Here is a 25,175-nt window from a genome sequence, read left to right as displayed (position 1 = left end):
AATAATCACTTCATATTCAGGCTTCAACAACTTCTAGGGACAACTGAAACAACAAATCGGTATAGCCAACATTCCGTAGAATATATTGTATACTACAGTGTTACTTGAAGGTTGTCTGGCTCTGTGGTTAACATGTTAATACTCTGATCATTGGTCCAAGCGGTACTGGGTCCGATTCCCAGCCGTGTAAGTAATTTTAACATTCATTGGTTATCTTCTCTGGCTCGTGCATTGGATGTTTGGGCCGTTTTCAACATCAGATTTCATCCTCACAGCCGCGCAGGTAGCCCATGGAAGTCGATTCGAAAGACTAGCGCCAGGCGGTTTTGGAGGCCACAAACCATTGCTATTATTATTATTATTATTATTATTATTATTATTATTATTATTATTATTTTATTTTATTTTTTTGCTATTTGCCTTACGTCACACCGACAACCTTATTTTCGCCAGTGAACATGTATCTCAGCAGTGTGTGAAATCAGTCTTTTCTCCTCTACCCAACTCTCAACATCGCCCTATTATGTGCCAATTAACCACTGTAACACGACCGATTACATTACCTTTTCGGAGAAAGTTTAACTTCAAAAAGGCTAATTGGGAAAAATTTAGCAATAGCACTTGACAGCTTCATAAGGGAGATTCCTCCAGAACCAGAATCTTACGACACTTTTGTTGATGCAGTATCGAGAGCCTCACGTTTATCAATACCCAGAGGTTGCAGAATACATTACTACCAAAGTTTAACTGCTGATGCAAAAGTCTGCCTAGAGACGTACCTTGCTCTCTTCGAAGTGAACCCTTTCAGCAAAGAGACAATTTCAGCCGAACATGACTTACTCTCTTCAATCTCAGAAAACAAAAGGAAAACTTGGTTGAAACTGATGGAGGAAACATATTTCTCAGTGAATAGTCAAAAGGCTTCAAGGCTTCTGAAAAACTGAACAGTGACCCTACTAAATGCTCAGTCCATGCTAATGTCACAGCCAATGATATTACTTTACAGTTGCTTAATAATGGCAAATCACGATCAACTATTAGGAAATCAGAGTCAAAAATTGTGACCGGGGAATCTGAGGCTATCAGTAATTTAGCTGGACCATTTAATCTCACAATTAGAAACTGGTATTATAATGTGGAAAAGTGGTAAAGCTGCAGGTTTGGACGATATCTGCACTGAGCAAATAAAGCACTTCGGTTCTGGAACAAAGTTGTGGCTTGTGAAATTATTCAACAAATGCCTAGCATCATACAACATCCCAAGGATTTGGCGGACGGCACGCGTGATTGCAATCCTAAAACCAGGCAAGAACCCTTAAGATCCAAAAAGTTATAGACCAATATAACTTCTATGCCACTTGTATAAAATAATGGAACGAATGATTTTGAATCGCCTTACTGAAGTTATTGACCCACTTCTTATCCCACATCAGTCAGGATTTAGACCTGGAAGAAATTTCACCTCCAAGATTTTGCATCTAATTCAGCACATTGAAGATGGGTTTGAGTTTTAAAAAAGCCACAGGCGTAGAATTTGTTGATCTCACAGCGGCGTATGACATGGTAAACCATAGACTCCTGTTAAAAAAAATTCACAGTCTTACTAAAGATCTTGAGTTAACACGACTGGTGGCTACACTTCCTCATAACCGCCGATTCTTTGTTGAATTTCAGGGTTGACGAACTCAAAAGAACGGCTTGCAGTAAGGAAGTGTACTGGTGCTTTTTTATTTAATATATACACAAATGATCTGCCACAGCCTCAAGACACCAAGAGTTTCACCTATGCTGATAACCTTGCTCTCGCTGTCCAGTCAGATAGTTTTGAAGCGATAGAATGCACCCTGAAAGCTTCCCTAGAAGAACTCGGCAACTACTATGATCAAAACCAACTTGTGCCAAACCCGAGCAAAACCGAAGTTTGTGCATTCCATTTACGACATCGACAAACCAACAGGAAACTCATTGTGACATGGAATGGAGCTACGCTGGACCACTGCTTCATTCCCAAATACTTGGGCGTCACTCTCGATCGCAGTTTCACCTTCAAGGTGCACTGTATGAATGTAAAACAAAAGGTATTTTCCAGGCACACATTACTTAGAAAACTTACTGAATCTATTTGGGGCACACGCCCACAAACTGTTAGAAATACTGCACTAGCCTTATGTTACTCCACCGGTGAATATGCCTGTCCAGCGTGGTACAAATCTGCCCACGCAAAACAGATTGATGTGGCACTCAATGAAAGTTGTAGAATAATTACTGGTGTTCTGAAGCCAACTCCTCTCGAGAAAATCAATTACCTTGCCGGTATTGCTCCTTGTGATGCCAGGAGAGAGGTTGCTGCTGATAACGATAGGCTTAAAACAAATCTAATGCCTTCACATCCACACCTTGGATACCAAGATGCCCAACGAAGACTGAAGTCGAGGAAAGCCTTTTTAACATCTTTAGAACACCTGGAAGGATCATCGGACAAAGTCAGGATTACCAAATGGAAACAAAAGACCCCTGGCCTGTTGAAACGGATGGAACCACGGGAAGTGTTGCCTCCCGGTCATACTGAGGACTGGTTGACTTGGAGGTGCTTAAACAGACTGTAGTGGGTAGAACCAGAGCGAATCTACAAAAAATGGAACTTCCCCATCGATATGGCCTTTTATGACTGTGGTGAATTTCAGACAACCAAACACCTGCTATGCTGCCCCCTGTGTCCATCAAACTCCACAATGGAAGACTTGGTGCTGGCCAATCCAAATGCCCTTGAAGTGGCCAAATTTTGGGCCGAATCGGTGTGACATCTCTATGGCATATATTGTTGAAGACCTTTTACTTGTATACATCTCTGTATATATTTTGCTTCATTTAAAATACTGTAGTAATTATTCTATTGTACTTCCGATTCGAATAAAGAAATAAAGACCGACAAAGATAGGTCTTATGGCGACGATGGATAGGAAAGGCAAAGGAATGGGAAGGAAGCGGTCGTGGTCTCAACTAAGGCACAGCTCCAGCATTTTCCTGGTAAGAAAATGGGAAACCATGGAAAACCTTATATTTTTTTGCTAGTTGCTTTACGTCGCACCGACACAGATAGGTCTTATGGCGACGATGGGACAGGAAAGGGCTAGGAGTGGGAAGGAAGCGGTCGTGGCCTTAATTAAGGTACAGCCCCAGCATTTGCCTGGTGTAAAAATGGGAAACCACGGAAAACCATCTTCAGGGCTGCCGATAGTGGGGTTCGAACCTACTATCTCCCGAATACTGGATACTGGCCGCACTTAAGCGACTGCAGCTATCGAGCTCGATAAAAACCTTATTTAGGGCTGCCGGCAGTGCGGTTTACCTGGTATTTATAATAATAATAATTTTAATTTAAGCATTATGTACATTAGTGTCCCGTTGATAAATTGATAAAATAAATGGTTCTACACCGATGTTTCATTTCTCTTTTAGATTGTTAGTATTCACTTAACACATAGTACTCTATTTAAATGTTTGCGTTTGTGAATAAAAATTTATTCTAAATATTGCTGACTGGGCGAGTTGGCCGTGCTGTTAGGTGGCGCGGCTGTGAGCTTGCATCCGGGAGATAGTGGGTTCGAATCCCATTGTCGGCACCCCTGAAGATGGTTTCCCTTGGTTTCCCAGTTACACACCAGGCAAATGCTGGGACTGTACTTTGATTAAGGCCACGGCCGCTTCCTTCCAACACCTAGGCCTTTCCTATCCCACCGCCCCTATTAGACCTACCTGTGTCGGTGCGACGTAAAGCCACTAGCAAAAAAGAAAAGATTGCTGAAGGATTTTGCCGTTAGAAAGGGATGAACATTGGTCTGAAGGATGAGTTTAAGTGAATGGCACAGCCATTATAAAATCATTGACCCTGTGAAATTTCCGAAATAATTTAAAAATAAGACTTATCAGTACCTGGAAGGTGGTCTGCGTGCTGTTGGATGCTGAAGAAGTGAAAAGTGCTCGTCTTCTTACTGGAACTGAACTCCGTCACGGGATGCCTGGTACATGGCTCGCTGGTATTGCTGGAGACTCCAACTCAGACAGCAATCCGGGATTTTAAAGACAACTAATCTGATATGCTGCTCTCTGCGTAACAAATATAGGAATACAAACTCAATTCTAATAACCCATCTCCGAGTAGTGTAGCCAGGATCGACCAATGGAAGGCTTACAGTTACAAAATGATAATAGAACATAATTAAGGTGCATGTGCGTGTGCGGTGCGCATGCATGAGTGTCATAAGGACACTGACACAAGTAAATTATGTTGCTATTCAGATTTCAGAACGATACAATACAAAACTTACATTAAAATACAGAACAAGATCAATATGATCGAAGTAAATAGTTTTACAGCGAATGGGATGTTCAGATTACAGTCTAACATCCAACTTTTGAACCTTCTTTGAAAATAATTTCAAGAGATCTGTTGGTTTTACAATTATGCCTCCATGAATGTTCAAGAGATCCAACACTTTGCGTTGTTTTTCACTATTTTATTGTCAGTTTATGTTCATTTTTTTTGTAAAAATTCGCTGGGGTTTTCAAACCCCCAGATGTTAGAATTATATATATAGACTTTACTGATATGTTTTTCTTATATTTCGTACAATAATAAAGAATCTTAGGAAGGGAGGGAAAAAGGAAATGAACAGTGTTTTGCGACTTCTAGTTATTTTTGATCTTCGTATATTAGTTGATAGTGTTGTGACTTTGTGCATACAGAATGTGGTGTCGTGTCTTTGTGCCTATCAAAGTGTGAAACTGACCTCCAATATTCATAAACATTGTACATCTTTTTACGGCTGATGATGACCTGGACTAAGGTCGAAACCGGTCCCATTTAAATAGGAATGTGATTACTGCATTTCCTTCTTTTAAGTATTGAATAGGTTGAACCTCCTTTTCAATTATTTAATTTTTAACATCAATAATTTCAGTACGGAACAATGAAGTTTTTATCTTTAAATAATTCAGGTGAACTCATAATATATCCCAGGGAATCACTGGAGAGGTGGAGGGAATATTTTGAACATCTTCTCAATGTAAAAGGAAATCATCGTGGTGGTGTTGTGAACAGCGAAGCTCAAGGGGAGGAGGAAAATGATGTTGATGAAATTATGCTTGAGGAAGTGGAAAGGATGGTAAAGAAACTCCATTGTCATAAGGCAGCAGGAATAGATGAAATTAAACCTGAAATGGTGAAGTATAGTGGGAAGGCAGGGATGAAATGGCTTCATAGAGTAGTAAAATTAGCGTGGAGTGTTGGTAAGGTACCTTCAGATTGGGCAAAAGCAGTAATTGCCCCTATATATAAGCAAGGGAACAGGAAGGATTGCAACAACTATCGAGGTATCTCACTGATTAGTATACCAGGCAAAGTATTCACTGGCATCTTGGAAGGGAGGGTGCGATCAGTCGTTGAAAGCAAGTTGGATGAAAACCAGTGTGGTTTCAGACCACAGAGAGGCTGTCAGGATCAGATTTTCAGTATGCGCCAGGTAATTGAAAAATGCTACGAGAGGAATAGGCAGTTGTGTTTATATTTCGTAGATCTAGAGAAAGCATATGACATGGTACCGAGGGAAAAGATGTTCGCCATACTGGGGGACTATGGAATTAAAGGCAGATTATTAAAAGCAATCAAAGGCATTTATGTTGACAATTGGGCTTCAGTGAGAATTGATGGCAGAATGAGTTCTTGATTCAGGGTACTTACAGGGGTTAGACAAGGCTGTAATCTTTCACCTTTGCTGTTTGTAGTTTACATGGATCATCTGCTGAAAGGTATAAAATGGCAGGGAGGGATTCAATTAGGTGGAAATGTAGTAAGCAGTCTGGCCTATGCTGACGACTTGGACTTAATGGCAGATTGTGCCGAAAGCCTACAGTCTAATATCGTGGAACTTGAAAATAGGTGCAAGGAGTATGGTATGAAAATTAGCCTCTCGAAGACTAAATTGATGTCAGTAGGTAAGGAATTCAACAGAATTGAATCTCAGATTGGTGATACAAAGCTAGAACAGGTCCATAATTTCAAGTACTTAGGTTGTGTGTTCTCCCAGGATGGTAATATAGTAAGTGAGATTGAATCAAGGTGCCGTAAAGCTAATGCAGTGAGCTCGCAGCTGCGATCGACTGTATTCTGTAAGAAGGAAGTCAGCTCCCAGACGAAACTATCTTTACATCGGTCTGTTTTCAGACCAACTTTGCTTTACGGGAGCGAAAGCTGGGTGGACTCAGGATATCTTATTCATAAGTTAGAAGTAACAGACATGAAAGTAGCAAGAATGATTGCTGGTACAAACAGGTGGGAACAATGGCAGGAGGGTACTCGGAATGAGGAGATAAAGGCTAATTTAGGAATGAACTCGATGGATGAAGCTGTGCGCATAAACCGGCTTCGGTGGTGGGGTCATGTGAGGCGAATGGAGGAGGATAGGTTACCTAGGAGAATAATGGACTCTGCTATGGAGGGTAAGAGAAGTAGAGGTAGACCAAGACGACGATGGTTAGACTCGGTTTGTAACGATTTAAAGATAAGAGGCATAGAACTAAATGAGGCCACAACACTAGTTGCAAATCGAGGATTGTGGCGACGTTTAGTAAATTCACAGAGGCTTGCAGACTGAACGCTGAAAGGCATAACAGTCTATAATGATAATGTATGTATGTATGTTTCGTATTCTCTATTTGTTTTTCTTTTATTTTCTGTTTAAGGGTGACACACACACCCACGGCCGGGAATCGAACCCGGGATCCCTTGAAAAGAAGAAAATCATTCTCAACATTCTAATCCTGTCAGGAAAAAAACGGATGATGGAGGAATGAGAATTAAAATGGAAAAATACTGCATTATAAATTATGCATAATTTATTACATTTTTAGAGAACAATTTATTGCACAACGGTTCTACAGAGATACGAGATGGTGACCTTGTGGATGAAATCTCAGTAGACATTCCGTATTCCTGTGATATAATATCATGAGGTCCATGAAGTACTCAGCAAGTACGTAAGTCCTGTGATATATAAAAGCAAAAAACAGTACAACTAGCGATATCTGTTCAAACACATAACAGGTGGGATGAACAGTTTTTGATGTTGTAGACAAGATTTCTCTGCACCTCAAAATGCCTTAAGATTAAAAATAACTTTTGTGGGTTAGGCCACTTAGAGCCTCATATTTACTCCATAAAATTTGCTTCTAGTTCTCATCAAAACCATAACGTTCAGCGAGTTTAATATCTGAGAATTTAAAATGACACAAGTATTTCCTAAAATCCTCAGTTCACGATGACAGAAATTTGATGAAATGGTAAATCTCGATACTCATTTTCTATTCATATGAACTGTATGTAATGTGTAAAGTATACCTAGGTACAATAAAGGCTAAATAATGCGTAGGCAATCCTTCTAGAGCCTTTAAATTGCTTTTTGTATCTTCACTCACTCATGTTTCAACTCCATGAGATAACACTTTTCTGAAGATCATGGCCGTTAACATTTATGACCTAGTCTCAGTTAACTAGAATGCCCAACCAGAAAGTCACGGTTATTTTCAAACGAAAATTCAACAACACACGCCACGACACAAAGTATATGTTAGAGTGAGGGTTCTTAGGTTGTAATGAAATTGTGATATTTACGGATGTTTCACCAGCAAATGCGAATTATAATTTCAGAACAAGGGATCCACCCTTCCTTTATAAATAGTGGGTAGAAGTCTCTCATCGTTATCCTATATATTGAGGTAGAAAATTTTAGGTGAGAGAGTAAAGAAAATATTTTACGTATATCAGCGAATCTCTGTTAGTAAATACACGTCTTATTTTCGAAGTTTTCCGACGCCTCCTTTCCCACTGGTGAATCCAAGACAAACGTCTGAGGTAGGAAGCATCATTCAATGGCTATTCTAGGAAAACTATATTGAAGTAAAATAGGAATACCATATTTCTCTTGCTGCATAAAATTCTCTCCCAAAATATATTTCAATAATCTTGGCACTTATTTTTCAATCATGAAAAGCAGATTATCTGCTCTGAAGATATGTGGGATATATTAGTACACATTAAGCGATTGACAATGTATGAAAGTTTGAAACCCAGTTGCAGGGATTAGGTAACTGAACCTATGAAGGAATAATATGAACAAGCTATTTCTTTGCACAGTTATTTAGTATTTGACAACTGCTTTACGTCACACTGACACAGATACGTCTTATGGCGACCGTGGCCTTAATTAAGGTACATCCCCAGCATTTTCCTGGTGTGAAAATGTGAAACCACAAAAACCATCTTCAAGGCTGCCGACAGTGGGATTTGAACATACTATCTCCAGAATAGTTAAGAAGAGTGAAGTGACTGACATGTTAATATTTAAGGGATGGATAGAGATTGCAAACTACTTAGCCTAAAAAGGCAGAAACTTGGGAATACAATTGTTAATACAATAACCTATGTAATATTTTTGGTGCCATGAGAAGGCGTAATCTCTATATCAATATGAAATCAACCATCAACTAAAATATTGTACAAACAGTTTCGATGTATCATTACAAGGAACGTATTTGAATTTGGCGTACTTCAGTTTCTTCTAGGAGTTTGAAACTTTCTTTTAATTCGAAAAGGAATTAATACATTTTTAGTAATTTTATGTAAAATAAATATATAATTATTTTATTCGTTGAGATATCCACACTGCATTTTATGTATCGACGGTGTATCTGACAATGAGCTTTCTATCCATTATTCTCCTAAAAACTGGTCACGCCTCCCAGCCACATTTGGAAACACAGTCCCTCAGTGCAATTTTAGTTGGGTTCGCTTTCCTTTAGTGATGTGTAAAGGAAAATGAACACTTTATACTGTAGGAGTGCGTAAATACGTCATGCATTCATACATTCCTACAATGTGATACTGTTAGGTTTAATTTCTTTTATGAGTAACCATAAGTAAACGAACCAAAGAAATATTGTTCTGATGGACTGCATATCCATATGGGACTGGGAGGCGTGACCAGTCTTAGGAGGAATAACGGATAGGAAAAGCATTGTCGGATACGAGGTATTGCACTGACACCGTCGACATATTATACATTCAATTGACATTCAATATTTAATCATGGGAAATAAATTTAGGAGTAAATAAACAGTAAATATTTAGAAGTTCGCCTTGTAAGTATGGAGGATTTGTACTATTTCTCTTTTACTCTCATTTAATATTCTCAAGAGATTATAGGCTTACATTTGATAGATTCATTATAAAAATCTGAGGATTGTTGATGGAACCCACAACGTAAACCATGGGACAATATTATTCATTGTGAAATTATCATTTGCATTTAACATATTGTGAAACAAGACTGACTATTATATCAATTAGGTACAAACAATAGTGGAGCACTTTCTTCAAAAGAACTAGAGGAACTGAAGTAAGAGAGATACATCTGTACGAATGTAACTTTAGTAAATTATCTTCTTATTCATGAGAATTGCTTTTCGTATATTAGAAGAGCATATATCATGTTTATTGTGTATTTTAAGACTATACTTACAAGCATAGTAAATATGACGTAGGTACAATCGCATTGCCAAAAAAAAAATTGACATTAATTTACGACTAAAAGTATATATCGTTGACCTAATAGCTTTCAACTTTTTCTATTAAACATTTTGCGTGCGACTTAAGTTACTGGGAAGTACTGAATACCTTATATATAGATGGGCAGGAAGAGAGAGTATATTACAATCAGGTTAGAAAATGTGTTCTAATGCGGTTAAAAAAGGGAATAGAAATTTCTAAAATGCAGTGTAAACTGGATTTAACTAATGGCAAGGGAATTCCCAATGATTGTGGCGCTAAGTGACAACTACGCTACTAAAAATATGGCATCATATAAAACGTACTACACATACTGTATACACTATCAGGATGTAAAAAATTCATTATCGGTTTTAGGTTTAATAACAAGAAAAATTAGACTGTTGAAACGAAGAGAAAAACTCACCGTGAAACAGTCTGGTAAAGATTCGAATCAGAAGAATATACGAAGGTAATTTTAGATGTAGCTAGAACTAATCAGCTGAAGCAAGACTTACATCCATCAGAAGAGATGGCCTAGAGAGTGTGATAATGCACGGCATGTTCAGAGCTCTAGAGGCCATATGAGAGCTCCAACACAAGATGTGGAGTTTATTAAAGAACCCAAACAGTAGGCGATCCTCTTCATCAGTACATGATAATTGCTGAAGGTAGTGATTTTTGGCACAAAATAATAGGGCAGGCAAATCATATTCTCCACTTCTCAGTCACAATCTTAGTTTTAAAGTATTATGAAGTACTTCTTAGTTAGCTGAGTACATCCTTTTATTGCATATATGTTCACCACGCAATGGATATTAGCGTCTACTGAATTTCATCCAAAATATTGGTCATTATGATTTAATGTAGCATTGTATTTACATTAATAATTTTAGATTACAGATACAGAACAAAATCAGAAATAGTGCATTTATACACAAATTATTACATACCACAAAATAAATGTAACAATTCAGAAAATCTTTCAGTCTTACGCATTTAGTCGGACTCTGTTTTTGACATCATCCATTACGTATCCTTTGTGTGAAGGGATATTATTACTCTTCCCATGTTACACACGAATTGGGTGGTACTAAGTAAGGCTCACAATTAATGATCAAGGTACATTGGACTTCTCAGATTGATTTTCCCATACTTTTCCTATTTTCTTGTATATGATATTAAATAATTGACCCTGAATACAAAGATAACATTAAGTGTTGTATTGATATTCAGATAAAAGGTACCGAATTAATACCATTTCCCAATCAGATTACAATAGTAATGCCGTCTAAAGTTACATTCAACATGTATACAACATAGATAGAAATATAATAAAACCTATGTGTTAGTATATAAAGGGAAATATGTTATATTCATATATTAGCATTAATGAAGTAGGAATAAATGTTGCTGTGGAATTAGGAGGCACCATATTATATCTCGTTGCCACAGTCTTGAATTTTGTAGTAAACAAATTCTTCATTGGCACATATATATCGTGGATTTTATTACATCCAACTTTGTCAACACTGGAATAATTGGAGTAGAAATTGGCTTCATAAGGAAGCTTGACATGGTGCCATATTATGATGAAACTAAAGAGGTAGTTTTCAAACTCAACTAAGTCAAATTTGTAGTTTTTGTGTAGAGCAAAACAAGACTTAAATAATACATTTGCAGCTGATTTTAAGAATGCTATTTGTTTACCTACATTCACCATAACACTGGTATACTATTACAAAGTCAAATGACTTAATTGTAGTAGAAAAACATTTTCGCATACCGGTTGATTAAAATATGGCGCATCAGCTGAAAATTACATGCCACTTCTGAAACGAGATTTTACATTTCTATGTACGAACAATTTTATTATTCGCCTCTTCAGGTTCCAGGAATGCTAGTCAGTAAAACGTTTCGGCATCAGTATAGGACTGAAGTAAAATGTGCCATTTGTTTACAACTACTGTGCATGTGTATCGACTTCCTTGGGTTTCGAATAAGGCGGCAATTGACTTACTGTAGTTGTATTTGGAAAACTCCCCGTTTTAACGTTTAAAATCGACATCATTGAGACGCATTTGATGTACATTATCTTATCTGTTATCTTGTTACGTTCCATGTATAGGCGAACACACTCAGCAGAATAAATAAAAAATACCCAAAACTGACTTAGAGGTTTTCTAATCCACCCCTCAATTGGACGATCCATGTGCGGTAGTTTTTGCTGAATATGAACTACCCTACTTCAACAATGGTTTACTTGGCACCTTTGGTCAAAATAGTCGTATGTACGAATGTTCTTAAAGTCCATTATTTAAAAAAAGGCGTAAACATCTACCATGTTAAATCTCCACGGTGTCACCAGGCAAAAATGATTCAACACAAGGTGAACGATTTATTTTTAATTGGTATGAACCATTCCTTATTATCTGTATTAGTATCACAATCCCAAACACTAGTAAGTATAGTTTCACACGCACAACGATAAACTCAACAATAGCATACATTATGAGGATAAAATACATATTTTTGATGCTCAAATATATCCCAAGTCGGTTATAAGATCCAACAACAATAACAGCAATATTTTAATACATGAAATTAATTCTTGAATTCGTCTTAAGTGAGAGAAACTCGAGTTACCGTAGATCGTAGCATATATTCATAAATGCTTTGAAAGATACTGGAGTTTTTTCTTATGTTAGTTTGTTTTTATGTCCTTCGATACTAAACGAGTTGCCTGTGATTTTACATTCTTAGGGACATTTAAATATTTACGCCCAATTCAAATTATTTTTGTATTTTAATTGCTATTAGGATTTACAGTATATTGTAGATTTTAGAAAATAATATATTTAATTAAGTACCATGCTTGGTGTTAAAACTAGAATTGGTTGTCCAATCCGAAAGTGGATATGTTTGCATTTATATGTCAGATTGTATTCTTATTTTATGAGTAACATCTGGTTTGTACTAACTATAATGAAGACTTGCGTTAATATTCGAGATGTGAAATCCTTAATATCTATGCAAAATTTCTTAAAGACCTGAAAATAGGACCGTGAGATCGGGACATTCGGGAATAAAATTATTTCATCTTTTACCGATCCCTTTTCCACCTATAATGTACTATTCCAGATTCTCGACTGAGTAATGATATTGTCAGCCTCAGGTTTCAAAATTAGGATCTTCAGAATCGAGCTTGTAGTTATCATTATTCGGGTTACAAAAATGTTGAATTAGTTAAATCACGTGCAATGCTGACGACATTCGTGAAGATACATCTGTGGATGTAGGGTAAAACTTTACAAATATTGAGACATAATTGTTCATAGAAAATTATTAGATAATCAAATCATTCCAATCAATCAAGGATTTGCAATATAAAAACACTTGATGCATGTATACATATGAATAAGAATGGATTTGGAACAAATACTCAAATACTACTACTACTACTTATTATTATCATCATCAGCGAGATACACTTACGTGCTTTTGGTCAAAACTTTTGAAAAAGGTAAGAATAATCAAATACGTGAATAGTCTTTAGTCCATTACTTCTTTTATTGAAGTAATAATTGTACCGGAAGGTACACCCCAATGCCGCGCATTCAAATTCAGCGCCTAAATGAACTCCTCTATTGGTAAAACTGTGAAACTGAAACTACACCCACTTAGAACTTTACTCAGAAGATGGCACCACAGAAATATGATGTAATATTCGTTATTGTAATGTTTCCTAAACTGAATGAATTTTTCCTAGTTTTGTTTGCTATACATCAAGAAGTTTGGACATTTCTCCACAGGTTACATTACCAAAAAACTATGATCACGCACCCTGGTACAATGTGTAAGAAGTCATAATTTAAAGAAGTTTTGTATTTCTAGGTTTTTGTAACTGATTGATGTTCATTTATTTTTGGGTTGGCAATGTTTCCTTTTTCTTTCCGCCAGTTTTGAATCTAGCCAATCCCTAATTTCTGTAATTAATTTTCCACCTATCACAGGCTTCTTGTTTGATTCTGAGTGTTACTTTTGAAATCTACCAACAAAATTGAGAGGGTGTGGCTAGTTTAGTCTTGAATGATCTCGAATCTTCCCTGAGGGTTTATAAACTGCGAATTTTCACGTTTCTTGGCCAATTCATCGTCACCTTTCAGTGTGTGTTTGTTAAGCAGGAGGCGGGCGGACTCTTTCATCGGTCAACAGAATATCTACAAGGGAATGACCACATAACTTCTTCTTTCTTGCTACCCCCGCAGTTTAACCAGAGGGAAAGGTCCGACTCTTTAGTTATGTAACAAGCTTTTCTAAAATGCAACTCTCTTTCGGCTAATGCAAAAACTTCATAAAATCTTTAACTGTAAACCGGGGATAGGGAGTGATGTACTCTCTTGAGCTCCCCTTCATCTTGATTTGGGGTGACTACGTTTGTCTCTAACTGTTTTTCCTACTGTAATGTGTTAAAGTAATTTCTATACGAGTCACCTCAGTAGTTTGGGAATAATCCCTGTTTCATTGGCCAAGAGACCCTTAGGTTTTTCATTATCTTCCAACGCAGTACGCCTCCTTTCAGTTTGTGCTTCAGGCCATTTATTTAACCAGTTCTTTTCCGCATAGGCCCTATAGGTTGGGTACGAGGTACCTCTGTTTCAAATTGTAAGTTGGGCCATGGAAGGCCAGAGAGTGTAAGATTTTTGATGTTGCCTCAAGGAGGATAAAAGAAAAACGGAGAGCCTGTTAGCTCTTTTTAATGTTTTGTAATTGTAAAGTGTGGCTCTGGGAGGCTAGATGTTATTATTTAGGGAACATGCGCTCTTGAATTAGGGGATTTCTGCCCCTCAGTAAATAATTCCTCTTCCTTTGTAAAATTGTAAAACTAGGGGCTTAAGGCCCAAAGAGTTAAGGTTCTGTATCTCGGATTTTTCCCAATCTTGTTTAATAAATGCTACTTGCACCTGTGACATGGTCATGAAAAATACTGTTAAGTTTGTTTTCGGAAAAGAAATATAACCTTTGTTAAAATTTTAAATTCGGTTCTTGACATTGTAGTTAGACCCTTTCAACTCCGGCACCTTCTTTCACCTCTGCGTTCCACGGATACCCCGGAAAAATAATAATACTGGCGTATGGCCTTCGGAGAGGCCTGGTGTAGGTCTCTTTCTAGTAGACAGCCTATTAGGCGACCTGCATGTCTGGGAAGATGAGGGCCCTACCTAGGATGATTTCTGATGTTTAATACGCCACACACACCCAGCCCCCGAGCCATTGGAATTAACCAATGAAGGTTAAAATCCCCGACCCGGCCGAGAATCGAACCCGGGGCCCTCTGAACCGAAGGCCAGCACGCTGAGCATTCAGCCAACGAGTCTTTTATTGAAGTAGGAAAGAAGCAAAAATGAACTTGTATAGGCTTTCCTGTACACGAACAAATTAATGTGAACACTGGCCATAATATGTAACAAAGATATATTTTATTCAACAGCTCACTTTTAATCTTGCGATACCTTACATAATAATTGTACTTTAGAAAGATTTTTCAGTGGTGCTGAAAAATGATGTTACTGGTCATATTAACAAAAAGAGCAAAATTTGTCTTTAGCCGTTTTACCCGGCTATTATGCGGTGGTTTCTTAAGGAGAGTTATGACTGAAACGTTGTACCTCTACAATTTACCAACTATAAAAATCAAATTTAAAACACAAGCACATATTAATATATAGTTCCACACAAATTTTGAAATTGATAAGTTAAGTGGTTGCAAAGTTCTTGACAAATTCTTTCTATTTTTATATTTTGAAATGAGAATGCTTCTAGTGGTACAGTTGTCATTATTTGGGCTATAATTTAGACGATTTATCGAAAATACTCATATATTTAAGAAAAAATTCGCGTTTCGCCGTCAGGTGCAAACTTCTCATTCTTCTTCTTTTCCTGCCGCTTTTTCCACACCTATGGGGTCCCGGATGCAAAATGAGTCGCTTATGTGGATTTGACCTTGTTTTACTGCCGGATGCCCTTCCTGACGCCAACCATATATGGAGGGATGTAATCACTGTTACGTGTTTCTGTTGTGATTGGTAGTGTGGTATGCTGTCTGAATATGAAGAGGAGAGTGTTGGGATGGACACAAACACCCAGTTACCGAGCCAGAAGTATTAATCAGTAGGGATTAAAATCCCCAACCCGGCCGGGAATCGAACCCGGGACCCTCTGAACCGAAGGCCAGTACGCTGACCATTCAGCTAACGAGTCGGACAGTCAGGTGTAAAGTATTGGAGACATATTTTTTTCAATTTCTCATTATTCATTCAAAAGGCAAAAATCTCGTTTCCTACTATTTTAGGAGCAGAAATATGAAGGTAATATGCAGCTGATAATAAATGCAGAACTACTTTTAATTCCTGTACATTTTCTGGAAATTTCAGGTGAATCTGGTTAGAACACTATCGCATAGAGCATTTAATGCATGGCAAAGAGCTGGATTGAAAGTTTTAAGAAACGTACTTGCTTTAAAACTTTCCTGGATTGTAAATTACTCCGTCAGATGATTTTATCCTCTAACGCACAGCGTAGGCCCAATACAATGGTATTCCAGCGGTATTATTGAAATAGTAGTCCGAAAGAACTTTGAAACTAATTTTGTCTGACAGCGGCAAAGAAAGGGGGCTTTGGTTTGCCCTATATACCCTTTTAAATCCGGTATTTAGAGCTTAAAAAATGCTGGTAATGAAAACACTGAAAATGCTATTTGAAAGAGAAAGAACTGGAGGATTTCTATGGTTAAAATGGAAAAATCGACTTAACGTAAAAAAATTGCAACATTGCAGTCTCTTAAGAGATCGAAAATTAAAATTCGGTGCTGACAATAGTCACCCTGAATTATATGTACCTCCAGTGTATCAAAGCATCAATAATACATTGTTAAAAGCAACTGGATCAATACCAGTTGGATAACTACCTAATTTTTCCAGTTATGCATTTGATTTAAATACCAGATTATTAATGCAGACTATCAATTTCTAAAATCAACTTTCCTTAGGTAAAGTGGTGGAATTAATAGTTTCTATCGTACTTAGCAAACCTATAATCAATGTCTCAGAATGTCCGACTAAATGCGTTGATTTGGTGATAGTTTTTAATAACACTAGCGGACAACGCCTCATGGCGGGGTGCAGTATAACTTTATTTTACAGCAAGAGATATACGACATTAAAATTCAATTCTATGGCTTCCCAAAACAAACCTTTCTGATATTGTATTCATTTGTCTTAAACAATTATTTTCCCCTTTTGTAAAACATTTTAGTAATATATACATGCGTTCATTCCTCTCTTTCCACAGTCAAAAATACAGTTTTCGCTCACATTTTTAATGACAGTTCCTCAGCATTCTCTCCAGGAGAACAAATATGAGCTATTTTTATAATAATATTTATGATTATCGTAGTACACATAATCAGTAAATTTCTTGACAAAACACACAAACAATAATAATTACCGTGTACAACAACAAGTACTTCTTTGGCAAGGACATTCATTCCAAAATGAGAACGTTAATATATTGAAATAAATTGTAAATGTGGCACCATTTTCCTTGTAAAACACTCCGCAGTCGATTCAACACACAGAAGATTTGGCAACACTTCATTTTATTCTTCCCCGTCTTCTCACATTAATCTAGTCACTTCTTTTTTTGAATGAATTGAAACGGGTCGTGTAATAAAGAAACTTGTGCTCTCATCTTTTTGGAATGGCTTGTATAACGTATTGTTTAGCATCAGCACATGGTTTGCACCTAGTGTCAGGACGTGTAAACACTAAACAGCAGGACAAGCAGTGTTCCCCACGATGACGCCACGGGATAGCCTGTAAACAAAGAGTAAACAAAGAGTACATTAGAATCATAACATCATATAATAATCTCACTTACAAGTTATGTACTAGTTGAATTTTAAGCAAGTTAAATACATTATTCAATTTAGGAAGTATAGAGGTACATGCCGATTTGTACAATAGATTTCTAGAACGAAATGAAATGATTGATTGAATCGTGAGAGACTTGTTACCAGTACGGATATCTCATAGTTCTAGTTGACTGTAGAGAAATGTGTTGATACTGTATGTGAACAATATAAACCCACAAATAACTGGGTTAAAAATCACACTGGTTTATCAGTCAGTGAATGGCGTGAGGGAATGAATATGATTAATAATGTGTATGCCGTTCGATCTATTCCTCGCAGGTCCCAGAACGGAAACCTCTGCCGCCACTGCCGAAGAGAGATAGACACACTTTCTCATGTTTCTGGATCTTGCCCTCATTGAGAGATGCTGCGGAACGCCAGGCATAATTAAATTCGGTACGTTATAGCAAATTCTCCTATGAAGAAAAATTATAGGCTTGTCGAAAAAGTATCCGGACTAGTCGATAACGGTAGAAGTAGGATAATTTACATCATAACCTACAAGGAAGAGGGAGTGGGATATATAATATTTCCCACAGTTCGTTTTGAAATCTCCACAGACCAGCCATAAGACGTTAATAGGGAAAAGAAGCTTATCTACGAACTTGTTGTTGTTTGAGTCATCAGTCCATAGACTGGTTTGATGCAGCTCTCCATGCCACCCTATTCTGTGCTAACCTTTTCATTTCTACGTAACTATTGCATCCTACATCTGCTCTAATCTGCTTGTCATATTCATACCTTGGTCTACCCCTACCGTTCTTACCCCCTACACTTCCTTCAAAAATCAACTGAACAAGTCCTGGGTGTCTTAAGATGTGTCCTATCATTCTATCTCTTCTTCTCGTCAAATTTAGCCAAATTGATCTCCTCTCACCAATTCGATTCAGTATCTCTTCATTCGTGATTCGATCTATCCATCTCACCTTCAGCATTCTTCTGTAACACCACGTTTCAAAAGCTTCTATTCTCTTTCTTTCTGAGCCAGTTATCGTCCATGTTTCACTTCCATACAATGCCATGAACTTACCATAACATATTATAAAGATAAATTTGGACTCATGGAGATTAAAGTGATAGGATTAATGATAGGAGCTCGAGGGACACTTACCATAACGTATTATAAAGATAAATTTGGACTCATGGAGATTAAAGTGATAGGATTAATGATAGGAGCTCGAGGGACTATTCTTAAGATTCATTGTGAATTTTTGGAAGCAGTTTATTTTAGAAGTTTATGAGGTTACATTTCATTACTTAGAAATAATTTCTACACGTTATAACTCTTATAGATTAAAAACATTATGGGAATAATGTAATCACCGAAATTATTGTAGACCAAAATTATAATTTTTTTCGTTTGGTTATGCTTCGTCCACTGTTGTATCCGTCAACTGAGCCAAGTTTTGTAAATAAAATAAAGTCCTAAAATATTCATAAAGCTGAGTTTTCTCCATATTTCATAGAACACTTTTGGCATTACAAAGAACTTCATCAAAAATTCCTTCATTAACAATTCAAATTCTCCGTATAATCATTTTCATGATAGGAAAATTTGACATACATTTTCACTTTAGACTCTTATGCTCTTTCAGCGTTCAGTCTGCATACCTCTGTGGAGTAACAAAGTGCCTCCTTAATAATGTATTTGCAACAAGCTCTCGAGCCTAGTTGAATTTCAAACAGTGAGTCCAAATATAGCCGCGTTAGTCTATCTCTGCTTCTCTTATCCTCCATGATCAAGTCCATTATTCTCCTAGGTAATCCATCCTTCCCCACTCACCTTACATGATCCACCGCCGAAGCTAGTGTATGTGCACAGCTTCACCCATTGAGTTCATTCTTAACTTCCTCTCAATGTTCCCCACATGTTTGAACGAGCCGTCATTCTCGCTACTTTCATGTCTCCTTTTCCCGTTAAGTTACAAAATGAAAGGGATCTTTTACTTGTCGCGACTTTGAAGCGGAATTACGGTGCTGAAGGGGAAATTGCTTTTCATTTTTTGTGACCAAGGAACTATTATTTAACTTGTCCCTACTTATACTATATAAGAAAGTTCAATAAATACATTATTTTTCTTTTTCCACTTAAAATAGATCCATAAATTTGCTTCCAGTTCTTCTGCAGTTTAAATTATTTATTCTTATGTACAGTAATTGATAAAATGTGGTAAGGATATCGTAGAGGTAGAAACGAGCTAACAAATCAATTTCCATTTGTTACTAGCGAATTCTACAATTATTGGGGAACACACAGTTCGACAGCAAGATGACCGCCTGAAGAATATAATTGTTCAAGGAAGAATTAAAGGAGGGGGATGGCAAATGTGTTGGATAGATCAGGTGTAGAAAAGAACTAACAGAAGACTGAGTCAATCAGTCGACAAAGCAGAAAATCGGGTAGAATGGATAAAACTTGTCAAACATATCACATGGTAGGTCCCTAACTTTCTTCACTGAAAAAACGTTAATAATGATGAGTTGTGCAAATAATTCAGTTAGTCCTAGGAAGGGAAATAGACAAGGAGATCAATGGTTTAATCACGCTCCAAATTCGGACGTAGTTACAGAATGAAATTAACCGTTAAGCGCTTATCAAAACGCGACAAAGTGTCTGAGACAGAAATGCTCGACAGTGTACAGAGAGCCAGCGTAGGTACATTTGTCATCGCTATTGTCTGACTTGAAACGTTTAAGGCGGTAAATCCAGGAAATGTACCTTTTTGTAGGGATATGGGCACTGAACTGGAACAGCTTTCATGCCCCTTTTCTAACGGATTAGCATTAAATTCTTCTTGCTCTGATGTTAGCTAAAAGCAAACGAGGAGCTCGACAAGTATCAGTTGGTTCTCCCTGTCTTTCCTTTCTGTTACTGGAAGATATTGCATAGATGTGGTTGAAGAGTTAACAGCCAAGATAGAAAAGAAACCAGCACATCTTGCTCCGGATGATTTCCGACAAAAGAGTAGCAATACGAAAATATTGCAGACTTTGAGCTGCAAGGACTTGGGGGTGAGGACATAAGCTACTCGACTAAGCGGTATGTTTCAAGCTGCCGGCGGAGAGAGGTGTGAAATGATACACGAATTAGCTTCAATGGAGTTTTTGAAAGTAGGGGCATCATAAAGATAACGTTCGGATTCAAGAGGACAATTGTGGCAAATATTCGTTTATAGGCAGAGGAATTGGGTACTGAAATAATTTTGCTAAGTGGGAAGTTCTATAGGTTTCCAACTCTTTGAAATCTTTTAAGAAAATACTAGGTAAACAATTCATAGGGAATGACAATAATAATGCTATTGGCTTTACGTCCCACTAACTACTTTTTCGGTTTCGGAGACGCCGAGGTGCTGGAATTTTGTCCCGCAAGAGTTATTTTACGTGCCCGTAAATCTACCGACACGAGGCTGACATATTTGAGCACCTTCAAATACCACCGGACTGAGCCAGGGTCGAACCTGCCATGTTGGGGTCAGAAGGCCAGCGCCTCAACCGTCTGAGCCACTCAGCCCGGCCATAGGGAATGTGCCACCTGTGCGAAAGTCTTCAATTGAGACAAGTGGTGATTGATCGACGGACTGCACATTTGGGGCCGTATGCCAATATCAATATCTACCTCACACTAGTGGGTTCGTGTTGAATTTTCTTTGGACGTTACGATCCTGGGTGGCGCCATTCATTCGATTGCCGCACCAGTTACAGTTCAAACGCCTGCACACAAGTTTCGCCGATGGCCACAATCGGTTGAGATGGACACCAGCTATAGTGTATCGGTGCCATTTCAGTAAAGGAGCAAAGACAGTTCAACTCCCGGAAATGAGTCAGCACTTTTTTGCTGAGTCAACACCCGAGGTCTAGTAGTGTAGCAATGCAGATTCAAATGCAAGGTCATTGACCCCTAGTATAGTAGGTGAGCAATGTCGATTTGCGGATTTTGCATAAGAGAGCGAGCCTAACCGCACAGTCGCTATATTGAGGGGACTAACCTTACTTTAACGGCTAGTTGTCCTTCCTGACGCCTAAGAGAGCGAACCTAACCTCACATTCGCCATTTTGAAGGGACTATCCTTATGCCCTTCCTGACGCCAATTGCACAAGATGGCGGCTGCTCTTATGAGACGGCCTAGGGGCGCTTGCGCAAGGTGGCGGCTGCTCTTATGAGACGGCCTATGGGTGCTTGCGCAAGGTGGCGGCTGCTCTTATGAGATGGCCCAGGGGCCTACTGCGCAAGATTGTGGCAATACACGCTAAATTCAAATATGATCGTTGGAATGATACTATACTACGGGTCAATGACCTTGCATTGGAACCTGCATTGCTGCACTACTTGACCTCGGGTGCTGACTCAGAAAAAAGTGCTGATTCATTTCCGGGAGCTGAACTGTCTATGCTCCACTACTCATTTCTGTATGTCTGCGAGGTGGTAGGGAACCCAGCGAGACGCAGTGTTCCTCAGGTTGAGAATGTGTCTCAGCATCTGTCACACTGACTGATGACTAATCCTACAGTACTTCTGAGGATAATTCTCGGATAGTCCATAGGTAGTCTATGCAAATGAGTCCCTACGTCTACTCTATATGGTCATCGGAAATGGACAGCCAAACTGTGCAAGTTAAATCCACGGACATTCCAGATTTCCACAGAACAAACCCATCGTGTAACAGTCCCGTATGATCATGATGCGTTTCTACAAGTAAGTTTCAATGACGTTCTCGTGTTGTTTGCCCCGGCTCATCTGTATTTTGATCCCTTACCGCAGTGCTACAGATCACCTTGTCCACATAAATATTTCACACAGGCGACTATACTTGCTACACCGACTACTTTAGGTATTTTCTACAATGATACAATGTTCAGCTGATGCCTTTCACTACCTGCTAGTGCATGTGCGGTGTTGTAATATGTCCCGAAGGCGTTGTTACTATTTTATTCACACCTTCGTATGTACTAATTCCGTCGTGGAAGTTAGTATATTTCTATGTTTTGCTTATCATTTTTTATATATTCCGATATCGCTATGCTTAAAATGTCAATAAGCGGGATGAGTGACTCAAACGGTTGAGGCGCTGGCCTTCTGACCCCTACTTGACAGGTTCGATCCTGGCTAAGTCCGGTGGTATTTGAAGGTGCTCAGATACGTCAGCCTCGTATCGGTAGATTTAAAATAACTCCTGAGTGAAGAATTCTGGCACCTCAGCGTCTCCCAAAACCGTTAAAGTAGTTAGTGGGACGTAAAACAAATAGCATTTAAAAATAATTATTAAATTGTCAATAAAGGAGCTGAGCCTCAATTTTGAGCACTCGGTATTCCTTGTATTCTGCGTCGGTATTTTTCCGGTGATCTTCCCTTATAACCTATCAATCTGTACGCTATAAGTAAGGTCAGATTCGCTAAGCACCAGGGAAAGTCATTCAGGTCTAATAGAAGGGGCAGGAAGGAAAGGAATGCTGAAAACGGTCATCCAAAACAGTTGAAAGCTCTGCAATGAGATCATTTCTTTCCATTAAATGACAGGTGTAGAAATGTATTTATTTAAAGTTAATTATAAGCAGGACCAGAGATTCCTCTGCCTGTAACTAAATGCCACTGTAACTTAAGTGTATCAATCAATATACCAAATCTAATAACAAGAATACAATGCATAAAAGAGCGTAAGATACATTTTCATTCCGAGTATAAATAAAGATTAAAAATAAACATCTGGGTAATTATAATATTACTTTTAACATTCCAGAAACGTGGACTGTTTTAACAAGGAATAGAACACGTAAAAGAAACCTAAGATATATATATATATATATATATATATATATTATGATATTCCCTAATGTTTAACTTAATTCGGTAAAAAATTCTCTTACATGGCTTAATAAGTGAAAAGGTAGCGTTATTTAAGACATTTTTTCTGAGTTTTGATAGTACTTTGCCGTATTTCATACAGTTTAGAGTTCATTGTATCGTTAGGAGGCAGTGCCAATAAACGACTTACTGCACTTCACCGTACGATGGTGCGGAAACAGAAGGGTGTTGGCTGTAAAACTGTTCTTCCGCTCATGCACTTGATTCATATGAACAATGGATTTGGCCAAGTATGAGGGAGCATTAGCAGTAAACAGAGAATGGAATGTGATCGTCTATCTCCGTGTTTCAAGAAGTCTGCGACGTTTTAGTAAGATATTACATGATAATCTTTACGAATGTTGAAGACGAAACGCACACAGGCATTCCTAACTCGCTGCAGTTTGGTATTATATTTCTCTGAGATATCGCTGTAAATTACAGCGCCGTAATCTAAAATAGGAAATAATTTGGATCAACAACTTTCTCACGCAAAAAAGAAAGATACGGAAAGTTTCGACGAAACTGATCCAGTATATCAGACACTTTCTTGACCAAGTGTTTGGCACGAAAGGACAGGGAAGTATACCTAGTGTTGATTCTTGACTCATTCCTGATATTTTACTACAGAAACGTTTAAAATTACAGAAGTAATGTCCTTGTTACAAAGATTTTTAAACTTCTTCGATATCCTAGGAAAGTATGTAAGGTTTTGTTTTCATTTAATAGCAAATTGTAACTTAGTGTATATTGATGTCATATCTGTATACATTCGTTAATGCGATTCACAGGAAAATGGAAATAGATGAGAAATATTCAAAATATTCCTGAAACTATTCCCACATCATCTTCACCGTATAAGAGTTCCACAGTTGCCTCTTTGTTAATTCTGTCAGACCGTTCAAGGAGACAATCATATTATTTTCAACTGCATCCACCATTTTGACCAGTCTACTACTCTACTCGAGAAACTCGTTTCACTGGATTACTCATTACTCTGTATTTATTTCCCTCAAACAAGCAATCGAATGAATATATGTGCTTCTACAAGAGCTACAGATGTTTGACTCCTCTTAGTTTGTATAGCCTATGTTTTATATGCATTGTGTTTTTTCAGGTTTACCTTAAAAGAAAGGGCTCAATTACTCTTATAATACTGTAAGTATTTCATGCTCTTGTATTTTCATTTTGTAACATATAGTCTTGGCTGAAGGGGCACAGCCTGGTATCAAAATAAAGGAAGAAACATTTTCCTGAAAATGAAAACCTCTTCCACTCCCATCTTACCAGAATGAGCGAAATACGCAAGGCTGTCATCTAATGAACAGATATATACAATCAAAACTTTAATGATATGGAATTATTCTGAAATAAATTGTCCATATAAAAATACATGCATTTACCTTTGAAGCCAATGAACACAATTAATAGTATGTTGATAATAAATAGAAACACAAAATATACTTCACGTATATAAATAATCGTCAGTTGTTATATAATTCAAATAACTAATAGAACAGTGCTACATTAACATACCAACTGATAATGCACAGCCATTTATGGTACATATTTCTCGTTTTAATGTAATAGCAAATTAATTAGCGGCTGTTAACACTGTATCTCTATGGACATGGTAACCAAATATGGATGTCAAAAAATATATAATTCAATTTATGTCGTAAGTGAATAAATTGAAAATCCATTCCGTATCTGACAGCATTAACATACAAGCTAGTGGCTCAACCATAAACAGCACATCCATA

At 37.7% G+C, this 25,175-nt stretch overlaps 1 protein-coding gene across 1 annotated transcript in view; it reads right to left on the bottom strand.

Moving 5' to 3' along the window:
- Nucleotides 1-16,459: 16,459 nt before the first annotated feature.
- Nucleotides 16,460-25,175, bottom strand: part of LOC136877715 (uncharacterized) — a 491,916-nt gene continuing 483,200 nt past the window's right edge. Inside the window, exon 7 of the mRNA XM_068228715.1 lies at nt 16,460-17,475. Coding sequence (XP_068084816.1) covers nt 17,411-17,475 — 65 coding nt within the window. The 3' untranslated portion in view covers nt 16,460-17,410. The remainder of the gene's footprint in view (nt 17,476-25,175) is intronic.

Source organism: Anabrus simplex, chromosome 7, assembly GCF_040414725.1.
Source record: "Anabrus simplex isolate iqAnaSimp1 chromosome 7, ASM4041472v1, whole genome shotgun sequence".
Lineage (NCBI taxonomy): Eukaryota > Metazoa > Arthropoda > Insecta > Orthoptera > Tettigoniidae > Anabrus > Anabrus simplex.
The sequence above is the reverse complement of the archived record's forward strand: the minus strand, read 5'-3'. Positions and strand labels throughout refer to the sequence as shown.